The 15,047-nt window shown below is 36.3% G+C and overlaps 1 protein-coding gene across 1 annotated transcript in view; it reads right to left on the reverse strand.

Annotated features, from left to right (window-relative positions):
• The window catches only part of USP34 (ubiquitin specific peptidase 34), a 233,373-nt gene that overhangs the window by 85,039 nt on the left and 133,287 nt on the right, over positions 1-15,047 (reverse strand). Inside the window, exons 31-35 of the mRNA XM_090281354.1 lie at positions 13,101-13,223; positions 12,469-12,552; positions 11,892-11,978; positions 3,104-3,304; positions 645-727 (exon numbers count right to left, since the gene is read on the reverse strand). Of these exons, the coding sequence (XP_090137480.1) occupies positions 645-727; positions 3,104-3,304; positions 11,892-11,978; positions 12,469-12,552; positions 13,101-13,223 (578 nt within the window). The remainder of the gene's footprint in view (positions 1-644; positions 728-3,103; positions 3,305-11,891; positions 11,979-12,468; positions 12,553-13,100; positions 13,224-15,047) is intronic.

The following is a 15,047-nucleotide window of genomic DNA, read 5'->3' on the forward strand; positions in this document are numbered from 1 at the left end:
AGTATTCCTGCTAAAATGTATAATCTGAATTTAACCATGAGAGAACAATCAGGGAAACGTAAACTAAAAGGCCCATTATAAAAGAATTGGCCTGTACTGGTCAGAAATGTCAGTTATCATCAAAGAGAGGCTAATAAAGTACCCCTGATTAAAGGAAATGAAATAAATATGAAACTAAATACAGCAGCAGTAGTATATGACCCTAAACCAGAAAAAGAATTGTTACAAGAATATTGATGAGACAATTTAAGTATCAACTGTATATTAGATAATATTGCCTAAACTTAAATATTTTACTGTAGTGGTTAAGAAAATGTCTTTGGTCTCAGGAAACACACATCAAAGTATTTATTGGCTAATGGTCATGATGTCTGAAACTTATCTCAGAGATTTAGAGCAGTATGTAAATAAATGTTTTCAAACACACACAAAGAAAATATACACTTATGATTATGCAATAAAATTGGCTAAATGTTCGTAACAATATTCAAATTTAAATAAGAAATATGGGAGTTCATTAAAACACCCTACAATTTTTCTGTTAAGTATTAAATTTTTTCAAAATGAATTTTAAAACACTATATTTTTACTACAAATACATTTTAATACAAATACATACATAAATTATGTTAAAAACACCATACCTAGGAGCCAGATTATCATACGTATAAGCAACAGACATAAGTCGCTGAATCAAACTGGTTCCTTGCACAAGAACAAGAAATACCTTTAAAACAAAAAACATTTAAAAAATCTTTATATGCACTAAAACACAAAACTGCATTTTTAACCAAGACTCCAAATAATTTTAATTTTTATCTATGACAAGATAAGGAAAATTCTAAGAATGGCCACTTGAAAATACAGTAAAAATATAAAATACTAGAAAACCAGAATTTTGTAACCAAACTTAAAAACAGCAACTTTAACAAGAAAATACTAAAAAATTAGAAATACAGGCAAAACTATTTTTTGTCTTTGATCCACAGATTCTCTGCATGTCACCCAACTGGCCAAGAAAAATACTGTATATTACACAAGTGGATTTATAGGGCATGGGTTAAGAACTAAATATTTTCTACTTTTGAAACAAGAAAAAACCAGTCAAGCAAGGGTAGATTCCACAACCATACTAAAATTTAGAAAAGCAATATAATACACCAAGGACATAGAGAATGGATTTTAGATTAAAAATCCTGAGGTTCAATGTTGAGTTTGCTAACTTTCAAGCTGCCTGATTCTAATAAATACATCATTTCTAAATTACAGTTCTTTATCCATATTATAGAAAAAAAGAACTTGCTAATTTATTGAAAAAATTAATGAATCCTTCCTGTAGGTCAGAACCAATTCTTGGCTCTTATTTATCCCGGCACTGGTTCCAGTCTGGAGATGTTAGACATGTGCAGCAGAAAACTTATAAGAGAGCTCTGTAACACAGTATAAACAATGTGCCAAATGTGCAAAACAGGTTTAGCAACTAAACCTGTCCCTAGCAAAATGAGGAAAGCGTCAAGAAAAACTACGGTTAGTCTGGAATTTGAAAGGTCAATTTGGGATTTGAACCTTCTTAAATGCTATTTATTGAAGAGAACAAATGAAATAATGCATGACAGTAAATCACTATCTATACCAAAATTGGATGACTTTGTCGCCAGAATTAGTGTAAAAGAACCTTTGTTCCCAAACAGCTTATATTTACATACTAAGCTCTAATTATTATGATAAACTAATGATGTTATACATATAGTAAGCACCTTTTCTGAACTACAAAAATCAAATACTGGCATGTGCATAGAAAAAGAAAATCTCTAAAAAAATAACGCTATTAATGGGTAGTCACTTATGACTGCAGAGAAGTTCATTTGTATATTCAGAATTATTTTCAATAAGAATGTACTAGCACTATATATTTTTTTAAAAGCCAATTCTTTTAAAAACTCTTATGTGTACCTGTACACTTACACATATTATTAATATCTCAAGAAGAAATCACTACTAAGGGTCAAGAAGCTTCAAAAATTATTCAGTGAGTCAATGAAAAGGAGCACATATAAGTTGAACCATTTTTCCCATTTAACCCTAGTTTTCCCCATTTAATATCTAAATTCCAAAAGAGAAATATGTTTTGGGTTTCCATTTATACCAGCAATTTCCACCCTGTAATCATCAAAACATTTCTCTATTGGTAACCAACTCATTATTCTGGTGTTTCTCAGGCAGGTATGAGGTGAGGTGCCATTCTCAAAAGATTACAAAATGAGTAAAGAGATTTCACTCAAAACTCTTCTTCATCTCTCTCCACTTCCTAGTTCATTGACAGAGACATTGGAAGGGCAAATATATGATCACACGAACAACAGAATTCACAAAATAATTCTAATTTTATTGCTGGTTATTGTGCCATTTTCTTCAGCTCTGCAATTCTAGGGCTGGTACATGACAAATCAAATCCCTCCTTTGCCAGCTGGCTTCTTATTAGATTCTGTAACCTGTTACTTCCTTGCTTTTTTTGTTAGCACTGATCCAGAAGTACTTTACCCAGAAAAGGTAGTTGGTTTCAGAAGCAGAAGCAGAACCCCTTTTTTCATAGGCCTAAACCCTAGTTCAACAGTTATTCCTCCTATAAGCTTATTTCTGAAAACCCCAACCTACTCCTTTCATATGTTAGGCAAACCCTAGGAGTGGTAAATGGTTACTTGTCTAGGTTACTGCAACATTTCTTTTTTTGTATTTTCAGCCCTCTAAAACAAGCACGTAAAAGCAATTCTCTATTTGTTTTCCTGAATGGACCCTAATACACTCAGTATATATATTACTGTGTCTGAATAATAAACTCAATCTTACAGTTAGAGAACATTAAAATGCAATGTAATTCATTCCTACATTTTGGATAATGGACTGAAAAGCATTATTGCTTCATAATTACTTCTGCTTTAAAGTGAAGGCATCACTTCAGCTGGTGGGTCATACTGTAGTAATGCAGAATGGCATTTCTTATGCATTAGTGTATTTTATAATTTTGTCAAAATAGAAGTACATAAGCTCTCTTAAAACACACATAATTCATCACTACAATTTAATGACAACTTCTGTACTTTACCTCTGTTAATCTTGGTATATGAAGACCTTTGGCATGATCACCAGCAGCCTTTCTTGATTTACCAGGCCAAGTTCTTTTCCTATGGCTTTCTGCTATACCAGACCAGGCAAAGACATCATGATAAGCTAAATCCAAATCAGATGGATCTACTGCAAACTGGCATATTAACTTCAGCAAGCAAGCAAGACAGTCTAGTTGCCACTGTGGATAAGAAAAAAATGTCATTTCCTATTTTAATTAATACGGCTACTATACAACTTGAAATGAAAGGCTAGAAAATAAAAATAAAAATAACTGTAGCTAGTACTTAATCTACATGATAGAATTTTGCTGTGTTAGTAACAATCCAATCTTATAACAATGAAGAAAAAATAAACACTAAGAGGATATATTTAATAAAATGGAAATGACACTTGCATTTCTATCATAAAAGCACCATACAAATGTAATAGAAAGATAGTGTTTTTAAAATTTACCCTACTCAAATGTACTATAATTTCAAAAAATATTGAAATGCTAACAAAGATATTTACTTAAAAATAAATGAACTGAGAGACAAAGTACTGCAAGTTGTTTCTCCATACAAGACACACATACTCTAAAATTTGGGGGCCAAAGCAATTCTCAATAGTTCTAGAAAAGAATTCAACTGAAACTATGACATTTCTATATGTATATTTAAAATGAAAAAAACAAATGTTTCTTTCATGTTTAATATAACATTTGACTTACAGCTCTACTTTAAATTTTTTTAAGTAAAACACCTCCTTTAACTAAATAAGAATATCACCTATGTATCAGATGAGAGTTTCAGAGTTTTTTTCTTCCAATAGTCCTTTTCTTCCTATTTCCCTAACCCCACTGCCATGTGGTGTATCTACACCGATATAGCAAAAACACAGTAATCCTATATAATTGATTTTCAAGAAAGCACCAAGAAATTTAAGTGAGGAAAGAATAGTCTTTGAAACAAATGGTCCAAGAAAAATTGGACAGCCGTTTGAAAAAAAGAAAAAAGGAATAAAACCTCAACCTCACTCCCCATATACAAAAGTTAATGCAGATGTGAAAAGATAATTATGAAAATAACAGGGAAAAATAAACAAACAAACAAAAAGAAAAACAGGAGAAAATCTTTGTGATCTTAAAACAGCATTTCTTATATAGGATACAAATTCGGATGAAACTAAAAACTCTACTTAAATAACCCGCGAGCCACAGACTGAGTAAAAACAGTTCCACTACAGTAGCCCCATCTTATCCATAGTTTCATTTTCAGTGGTTTCAATTACCCATGGCCCAAAACGGTCAGAAAATATTAAGTGGAAAATTCTAGGTATAAACAATTCATACATTTTAGATTGTGCGCCATTCTGAGCAGTGATAAAATCTCACACCATCCCAGCTCTGACTGGCCAGGACATTAAGTTCAGTATGTCCACACTGTATACACTACCCACACATTAATCAGTAATTAGCTGTCTTGGTATCACAATGATTGTGTTCAAGTAATCCTTATTTTACTTTATAATGGCCCCAAAATGCAAGACTGATGATGCTGCCAATTTGGATATGTCAAAGAAAAGCTGTAAAGTATATGTATGTATAGGGAAAAACATAGTATACATAGGATTTGGTACAATCCATGGTTTTCAGGCACCTTCTGACATCTTGGAATATATCCCTATGGGTAAGGGGGAACTACTACACATATACCTGACAAGAAAATATTGTCCAAATTTAGCCTTACAATTCTTTGCTGAGACCAAAAAAAAAAAAAAAAAAAAAAAAAAAAAAAAAAAATCCAACATATAAACAGAAACTTCACAAAGGAAGATAAAACACATAATCAATACAGAACTTAAGAAGCACAGTGAAAGCAGTGATAATAGGAAAATTTGTAGTTATAAACATTTATATTAAAAATGCAAGGGAGATCTAAAATTAGCAATCTAATTTTACAAGTTAAGGGACCAGAAAAGAACAAACTAAATCTAAAGCTAGCAGAAGAAGAAATAATAAAGATCAGAGCAGACAGAGGTAAACAGGAGAGAGATCAGAAAAAGCATAGAGAAAAATAAATGAATACAAAGGTTGATTCTTCAAATACAACAAAATTGATAGGACTAAGAAAGAGAAAAGTGAAGGTACTGAACTCAGAAATGAAAGTGAGAACGTTTTTACCAATTCTAGAGAAACAAAAAGCATTGTGGGAGAGTACTATGAACTACTGTATGTCAAAAGATTGGATAACTTACATGAAATGGACAAATATCTAGAAACACAAAACCTACTAAAACTCATTGATAAAGAAATATAAAATCTGAATAATGCACTCCAATTCAGAAATACAGTACCATATGATTTCACTCACATGTGCAATCTAATGAACAAACAAGCAAAATAGAGACAGACTCATAAATAGAGAGGGAGGCTCACAGTTGTCGGAGGGAGGGTGGCTGAAGGGGTGGTGGAACTGAGCAAAAAGGGGGGAGGGATAAACTCATGGACACAGACAACAGTGCAGTGATTGCTGGGGGAAGGTGGGATTCAGTGATATAGAGGAGGGTGTGGGGGGAAAAGTGGCAATGGACCGAGACTTGACTTGGGGTGGTAAACACAAAATACAGTTTACAGATAGATGATGTGTTGTAGAACTGTGCAACTGAAAACTGTGTAATTCTGTTAACCAGTGTCACATCAATAAATTAAAAATAAAAAATGCAGATAGAAAAATGTCAGCTGTAATTGAAAATAAATTTTTAAAATATTAAAAGTCAAATTACTTTGAAAAAACTAAAGTGCATATAGAAAATAAATGAAATAAAAAATCTGAGTAGACACATAACTAGTAAGGAGATTAAATCAGTAATAAAAAATCTCCCAACAAAGAAAAGGTCCTGAACCTGACAGCTTCACTAGTAAATTCTACCAAACATTTAAACAACTAATACCAATCCTTCTCAAACTTCTCCTAAAAGAGAAGAGGGGACACTTTCTAACTCATTCTGTGAGGCCAACATAACCCTGATATCAAAGCCAGACAAGGACATGTCAAGAAAACAGCAGACCAATATCCCTCCAAAACACTGATGCAAGAACCCTCAACAAAATATCAGCAAACAAAACTCAACGACTATGAAAAGGATTATATGCCATGATCAAGTAGGATTTATTCCTGGAATGTAAGGATGATTCAACATACAAGAACCAATCAATGTAATACACCACATCAACAAAATAAAGGAAAAAGACCACATGATGATCTCAATTGACACACAAAATGCATTTCACAAAATTCAGCACCCGTTAGTGATAAAATACTCAACAGAACAGATACAAGCAAACTACCTCTACATAAAAAAGCTATATATGAAAAGCCCATAAGGAAAATCATATACTGCAGTGAAGACTGAAAGCTTTTCCTCTCTGATCACTAACAAGGCTAGGCTGACTGCTTTCACCACGTCTATTCAACATAGTAGTGAAAGTTTTGGCCTGAACAATTATGCAATAAATGGAAATAAAAGGAGCGATTGCTAATGAGTATGGGGTTTCTTTTAGGGGTGATGAAAGTGTACAGGAATTGAGACAGTGGTAATGGTTGCACAATTTTGGGAATATACTAAAAATCATTGATTTTTACACTTTAAAAGAATTTTATTGTATGTGAATTATATCTCAAGAAATTAACCTAGAAGTGTACCTCAACTAAGTTCATTTTAAAAGAAATAAAATTGGTTAAGAAACAAGAATGATTCAGAATTATATTGGTAACATATTAACAGTGATGTATTACAAATAGGGCATATATCAGTTGACTTAAAGCAATGTGCATCTTAGGCAGATGAGATATGATAGTAAATTTTTCTTATCAGTACTATTTTTAAAAAGTATCCAAAATTTCAAGGGAAACAAAACTTTTAGCATGATTCCCTGTAAACTTCATTCAAAACCAAATTTATTGTATTTTATAAACAAAATTCCTATAAATGACAAGTAACTATTCATTAAAGACTTTAGTTAAATACTCTCACTTTGCCAAAGAACTAAAAGGCACCTTGTGATTCTGAGAAAGTAACTGGACAAGAAAGACATGATTAACAATAAAACAGAACAGACATTTAAATCATATGACACAATTAGAATAATTAATCATTACAGTATAGGTACCTATTCTAATAAGGAAATATCTGTAATACAACATGTAAAGTAAAAACGTACTATTTTTCATTTCAAAGTACTGAAACCAGTGGTAAGATAGCAATGATTTCTAAGTGTATTTACTTTCTCTCTTTCTCTTTCTCTCTCTCTTTATAGCTTTCAGAAATTTTTATTGAGAATTATAAATGGCCCTGGCTGGGTTGCTCACTTGGTTGGAGCACTGTCCCGGACAACAAAAAGGTTGTGGGTTTGATTTCTGGTCAGGGCACAAACCTAGGTTGCGGGTTCAATCCCAGGTCAGGGCGTATACTGGAGGAAACCCATCAATGTTTCTCTCTCTCTCTTTCTCTCAAATCAATAAACATATCCTTGGGTGAACATTAAGAATTAAAAATGTCTCAGATACTACAGCTTCACCAAGAACTTCATATATAAGGTCATTAAGAGACTAGTCTATACGTAATGAATCATTAACCTTTTAGAGGTACTAGTATTTTATATCAAATCAAGAGCACCTGACTCCTAGGTTCAAAGGTAATGCAAAAAAACAAGTACTAAGAAATTAATATTTGAATGGAATGATTCATAATGCTAACTCTGTTTTGTTGGAGTTCAGGAAATGGAGCATCCTTTCCATTTGATTTGAAACCAGACAATGCCGTATAGCCTTATGAATTTTTTAACATTCCACAAATAATTTTATTTTCCTAATATTACAGAGCAGTGCTTCTTCAAGTTAATAGGAGTAAAGCACCCTTTTAAAATTATTTTGTTGAGAAACAAGATGGCGGAGGAGTAAGTGGAAGCTACACTAACTTCCTCCTAGAACTAGTCTGGATTTACAATGTAATTTTGGAGAAATCATCTGGAATAACGAACCGAACACCAGCTGGAGAGAAGTCTTATAACCACGGAGAGACAGAAAAGGCCGCTACATCACAACGTGACCGGTAGGGAGTGCGGAGACGTGGAAGGACTGGCTGGGCTCCCACGGGTGGCAGCTGAAGGGGCTGAGAAACAGCTCAGCAGCCGGGGATTCCCCCTGAGAAGGGCAGGGTCTAAACCCCCAGCTGGGCTTCCCAGCCTACAGCGACAGAGTGGAAAGTAAAATAGTATCAGCTGTGAAAAGCGAAAAGCCACAGGCTTTCTTGCTAGCCGGAGAGAAACAGCAGGAGAAAAAGAGCTCTTAAGTGGATCACATACGAAAATATTTTGGCCACCACTTACCCTGGGCTCAAGCAGAGGGAAGGCAATGAGGGCTGGAGACACTTGGGGAGAATTTGGCACGGTGGCTTTGAGGGGAGAACTGGAGGAGCAGCTGACTGGGTCCCAGTGCTGACTCATCCCCAGTACTACGGGTAGACCATTCCCCTCCAAGTGGCGTCAGCCTGAGGGGAAGCAAAAGCCCTGCCTACAGGAATTAAGCTGCCACACCCACAGTCCTTAAGCCTGACAGCTAATCACAGATTGAATAGATTAACAATCAAAGAAGACAGACAACAGCAGTAGATCCCTGGAAGTCTCCAACAGGCTGCCTAGGGCCAGACTGGTACATGATCTGACGCCACCAGAGGCAGATCCAGGAAGTGCAGATCATTCCAAGAAGCACCAACAAACAATAGGAGTCAAAAAAATGGGGAGACAGAGAAACAACCTCCCATCAAAAGGAAAGGTAGAATCCCCAGAAAGAGTGCTAAATGAAATAGAGGGGAGCGAACTATCAGATATGGAATTCAAAACATGGATTATGGAGAAGCTGAATGAGCTCAGCGGAAACTTCAAAGAACTCCAGAAAAACTACAAGGAACTCACAGAAAATTACGTGAGCATGAAAAAGGACATAGAAGCTATCAATAAGAGCCAGGAGGAAATGAAAAATATGATCTCTGAATTGAAGAACACAGTAGAAGGAATTAAAAGCAGGCTAGAGGAAGCAGAAGATCGGATCAGCAAGCTGGAGGACAACCTACACAAAAACTCCCAGACAATGCAACAAAATGAAAAAAGACTGAACAAGACTGAAGAGGTTCTAAGACAGCTGCAGGACAACATGAAACGTAATAATATCCGTATCATAGGAATTCCAGAAGGAGAAGAAGAAGAGCAAGGGATAGAAAACCTCTTTGAAAAACTAATGACAGAAAACTTTCCTAACATGACGAGAGAAAGAGTCACGCAAGTCCAGGAAGCACAGAGGGTCCCAATGAAGATGAACCCCAACAGGCCCACTTCAAGACACATCATAATTAAAATGCCAACATTCAAAGACAAAGAGAGAATCCTAAAAGCAGCAAGAGAGAAACAACTAATAACATACAAGGGAGCTCCAATAAGGCTATCATCAGATTTCTCAGCAGAAACACTACAAGCCAGAAGGGAATGGCAAAAAATATTCCAAGCAATGAAAAACAAAGGCCTACAACCAAGAATACTCTACCCAGCAAGGCTTTCATTCAAAATGGAAGGTGAAATAAGGAGTTTCCAAGACAAAAGAAGGCTAAAAGAATACATCTCCACCAAACCAGCATTGCAAGAGATGCTAAAGGGTCTGCTTTAAGAAGATGAAGAAACAGAGAGACAGAGAGGAACACGAGTACAAAGGGGGAAAATGACAATGAATAAGTACTGAAAGAAAGAAGGAACTTCTACCATTTGCAACAACATGATTGGAACTAGAGAGAATTATGCTTAGCGAAATAAGCCAGGCAACAAAAGAAAATTACCTTATGCTGTCACCTGTTACAGGAAACTAATGAACAACACAAACAAATGAGCAAAATTGAACCAGAGGTATGTAAACAAGGAATAAACTAACAGTAACAAAGGGGGAGATGGGAGGGAGAGAAGGGGTAAGAAGGGGAAGGGTCTAGTCAAAGAACATGTATGAATGACCCATGGACATGGACAACTGGGTGGGGACTGACTGTGGGGGGGGGCAGGGTGCAGGGAAGCAAGAGGGGGAAAAAAAGTGAGACAACTGTAGTGGAAAAACAAACAAACAGAAAATTTTTTAGTGGGGGGGGAATAAAAATATAAAGAATAGAAATGCAAGTTCAGTGAATATTAGAAGGACAAGGATTTTCCTTCCGATAAGACAGTCCTACAGATTTAGAGACTTGTATGTGGGTTATGTTACATAAATTAACATGTGTTTTCTGTTTTCAAAGGGCATAAGCCTACAATCTCATTACCTGAGTGATTATCTGTATGCATAGGCCTCACTTAATCCTGTCTGCATTGCTGCCTCCTGAGACTCAATGGTTTGGCTGAACTAAGTGGCTGGGTTGGTGAAGAACGGGGTGGTCTGTGGGCTTCACTTTAAAACTGGTTTCTCTTTTCTATCCTAATGGCTTGGACAGAAAAAGCCCAGAGGCCTGAGATGGGGGAAACCTAAAATATTTCCCTCAGTCCAAAATAAGTATAATGGGCAAAAGGGTTTTGGACAGGTGAGATGTACCTGGCACACCTTCCTCCAAAGAAGCCCTTCTTTTCCCTAATGTGGGACATTGAAAAATTAATACCTGTCTTTTGTCATCTAGTGGTTACGGATTAAATGATGTCCTTTAACCCTGTTGCCCCCAGAATACAACAAGGATGCCAGCCTGTCAAACCAAGCATGCCGTTGTCCAGAGACAGCCAACCAACCTGGAGTCTGCACGATCCTTCCCCTTGTGGGAAGGCCACCCTCCCCTCCACATCCCCACTCTTATTAGGGATTTCTTGACCCACGGGTAGGTAGGACGACGACCATGTCCAGCTTGAAGCAGCTAGAGGAGCTCGAGACCTTCATCCATTGTCCTTTATAAGATTGTAAAGGGTCTTAAGTCTGAGAGGGAGGAATTGTTATTTTTTATTGTTAAAATATTTAACTAATTAATTAATTAATTTTAAAAAAGAAGAAGAAGAATATATGAAAGGGTGAGGCGGGAGAGCTTGTATGTACGACCCATGGGCATGGACTTGGAGAGGGGATTGTTGGGGAAGGGGGGTGCTGGGCGGAGGGGAGCAAAGGGGAAAAAAAAATTGGAACTATTGTAACAATATAATCAATAAAATATACTTAAAAAAAATAAATAAATAAATAAATAAAATTATTTTGTTGAAGACCAGTAATTTTGTAAAATACTGTAATAAATACCACAGCCATGGCATATTTCTTCAACAATTTCTAACCCATTTCTACACCCATATGATTGTAGAACAGTCAAAATGGTCTGGAAACACATTTGTGAATACTACTGCTAAAGGAAAAAATGGTCAAAACAAAATGAAAGAAAAAAGAATGTTCAAAACATTAAATACATACACTAAGTTTTTTTTAAAAAGCATACGAAGTTTGATTATACTAATTTTAATAATTTATCAACCTAAAGGTAAAATGTTTATGGTTTGACATAGTTCAGTTATTATTTTAGCACTTAAATTTGTTTTTAAAGATGACGTGGAGAACTCTTATTACATAATTACTTTATCAAACCTACTTTTTAAAAAAGTAATTTCTACTATATTCCATACTCTCCTTTGCTACAGTGATGTAGCAAAAGTTATACTTGCTACTGGGAGATGGAAATGCTTAAAATGAGATAACTATTGTAACTAGCTAAAACAGTGAATTTTCACTTACCACAGTCCAGGATTCCTGCTCTTTAGGCTCCAGAATTCCAGAATTAAAAATTTCTAATAACTGTTGAAGCCCTCCAGCAGCAACAAACTGTAAGCAATTGTGAACACGATGGTAAGAGAAAAGCAGCTATCTAATGAAGACATGTTTTTTGATCCAGTAACTGAGTATGTGTGTGTGGGTAAAATATTATATATATCTTTCATTTAAGAAATCTCTCTGACTTAAATAACCAAAATAACTTCTATACAGTGCATTAACATACAGCCTACTTTCAAGAATTTTTAAAATAGATTCTTGCAAAAATCTACAACATATCTTTATATTCCATTAACCATTTAATCCCAAACACTGGAATGCCATAACATAGTATTCCAATGAAGAAAACATATAAGTGCTAAAAAAAAGCAGGAGTACCAAGGCATTTATACAATATCAGCTTATAGTGATTTAGAGTAATACATACTTTTTAAAATATACTTTAATAGCAAATTAGTTTAAAACCAATTAAAAATTATGGTACCTTCTTTTGAAAAATTAGAAATTATGTTTATCAATATATTGTAAAACAAGATCCAACCTTGCAACTCCAGGAATTTTTACTATTTTCCACTTGGTCTTCACTTGAATCATCAGAGTCTGGATAAAGATCACTGTAACTTCCCTGTGGTAAAGACAAAAATAATAATAAGAATGGCAAAAGGAAAAACTATTCTGGAAATAAAAAATAATCTACTCTGGCCCTGGCTGGTAGCTCAGTTGGTTAGAGCATCATTCTGATTCACCAAAGCTGTAGGTTTGATCCCCAGTCAGTGTACATCTAAGAAGCAACCAAACCCTGCTGGTGTGGCTCAATGCATTCGGTGCTGGCCTGCGAACCTAAAGGTCACCGGTTCGATTTCTGGTCAGGGTACATGCCTGGGTTGCAGGCCAGGTCCTCAGTTGGGACCATACGAGAGGCAACTGATTGATGTACACTGATGTTTTTCTCCCTGTTTCTCTTTCCCTTCCCCTCTCTCTAAAAATAAATAAATAAAATTTTAAAAAAGAAGCAATGAATAAATGTATAAAGAAATGGAACAAATTAATGCCTCCTCTCAAATCCATTAAAAATACATACATACATACATACATACTTAAATAAAAAATATCAATCTGGAATTTTGCTCCAGAGAATATACAAATATTTAATGATAACGGGAATGCAATTACCGTTGACTCTCTTCTTATTCTTCTGTTAGGTTTTCCCAGTGCTTCAATTATTTCCAGGGCATATAACAGCTTGTGAGCACTCTTAATTTTGAGGAGGTCTTTCCAATTAAGTCCATCGTTACTCTTAAATTAATAAAACAAAAACATAAGGTTCTCACTACAATTTACTAAGGGTACCCCCCCAAAAAAGTTGAAGAAATTGACACTACATAAAAACTCAAATATTATATATACAGGGAAATATATTCAAACGTGTGAAGATCAATTACATAATTGGTATGAATGGTATGCTTAAAACATAAAGGTGGGTAGGGAGAACTGGATAAAAGAAGGTGAAGAGATTAGTCAAAGAACATGTGCAGAGCCTATGGACAATAGTAAGGTGAAGGCCAGGGGTGGGGCAGAGGCTGGGTGGAAGTGGGCAAATAGGGGGGAAGTGGGTACATCTATAATAGTATCTACAATAAAAATAAAAAATAAAAAAAGAATAAACCAATCGATGCATAAATAAGTAGGAAAAAATTGTTTCTCTCCCGTCTCTAAAATTAGTATTTTTAAAAGGTCAATTATTCATTAAATTTGTTAAAATAAAATTAATAAACAGAATAGAAATAAATTTTATCCTGTTAAGCTTTACAATACTTAAATCAATTTACCATTTGACCAATTAAAAAAAACTGTAGCCATCTTCCGGCCAAGATGAAGGCGTAGACAGAAACGCTGCATCTACCCTCCACAACTAAGAAGGAATACAACTACCTCGAAACTAGAAACAACCAGAAGTTCCAGAAAATCAAACTGCATGGAAGTCCAGCAAACAAAGATATAAAGAAGAAATACTCATCCAGACAGGTAAGAGGAGTAGAGCCAGGGCAGAGAGGACACGGTGTGGTGGCAGCAATAGCAGTGGCGGCAGCGGCAGGCCAGCAGAAAGCGCAGTCACACATTTTAGTCAGGAGGGACACCTGGGGGGGAGTGTTCCCAGCTCCTCACCAGATCTCGCAGCTCAAGGTCCCAGCACCAGGGAAAATCAAGCCTCATTGCTTCTGACGGTGCAGACAGTGGGGGTGGGGTTGAGGCAGAAACTGCCGGCCTCAGCAGAGTCCGCCTGTTTAAAGGGCCCCCACGATCCCATAGCGTCGGCAGACCCACCCACTCTGGGAACGACAGCCAGGGCAGCAGCTAGAGGGGCGCCAGTCCAGTATGGAAGTGGGAGAGGTGCCTGGAAAAGGGGCGAGTGCTGGGCAGGCGGCATTGTTCCCTCTCAGACCCCTCCCCCACATACAGTGCCACAAGGTGGTGAAACAGGTCATCCTGTACTGACAAATCCCTAAGGCTTCACCCCTTACAGCATAACAGGAGCGACAGCTCTACCTAGGATCCGGAGGCAAACAAATACAGGAGCCTGTCAGAATGAGGAGACAGAGAAATATGGCCCAAAAGGGGGAACAGATCAAGGTTTCAGTGGGAGAACTAATCAACAAGGAGATAGCCAACCTAACAGATGAGACAGACAACCTATCAGACGCATAATTCAAAACACTGGTGATAAAGATGCTCACAGGCCTGACATATGCTTGAGTATGGCAACTGCATAAGAAAACAAGTGAAGGCTATGCAAGTGAAACAAAGGAAAATCTACATAAAACCAATAGTGAAGGGAAGGAAACTGGGGTTCAAATCAATGATTTGGAACATAAGGACAAAAAAACAGTCAACTAGTGCAGAATGAGGAAGCAAGAACTGAAAAAAAAAAAAAAAAGGAAAACTTTCCAAACTTTTCGGAGATGGACATACAGGTCTGGGAAGCATGGAGTGTCCCGGGCAAGCTAGACCCAAAGGAGACCACACCAGGATGCATCATGACTGAGATGCCAAAGGCGAAAGATAAAGACAGAGTCCTGGGGGCAGCAAGAGAGAGGCAGAGAGTTGCCTACAGAGGGGTGC

This window comes from Furipterus horrens, unplaced genomic scaffold, assembly GCF_987537825.1.
Source record: "Furipterus horrens unplaced genomic scaffold, mFurHor1.1.pri manual_scaffold_6, whole genome shotgun sequence".
Lineage (NCBI taxonomy): Eukaryota > Metazoa > Chordata > Mammalia > Chiroptera > Furipteridae > Furipterus > Furipterus horrens.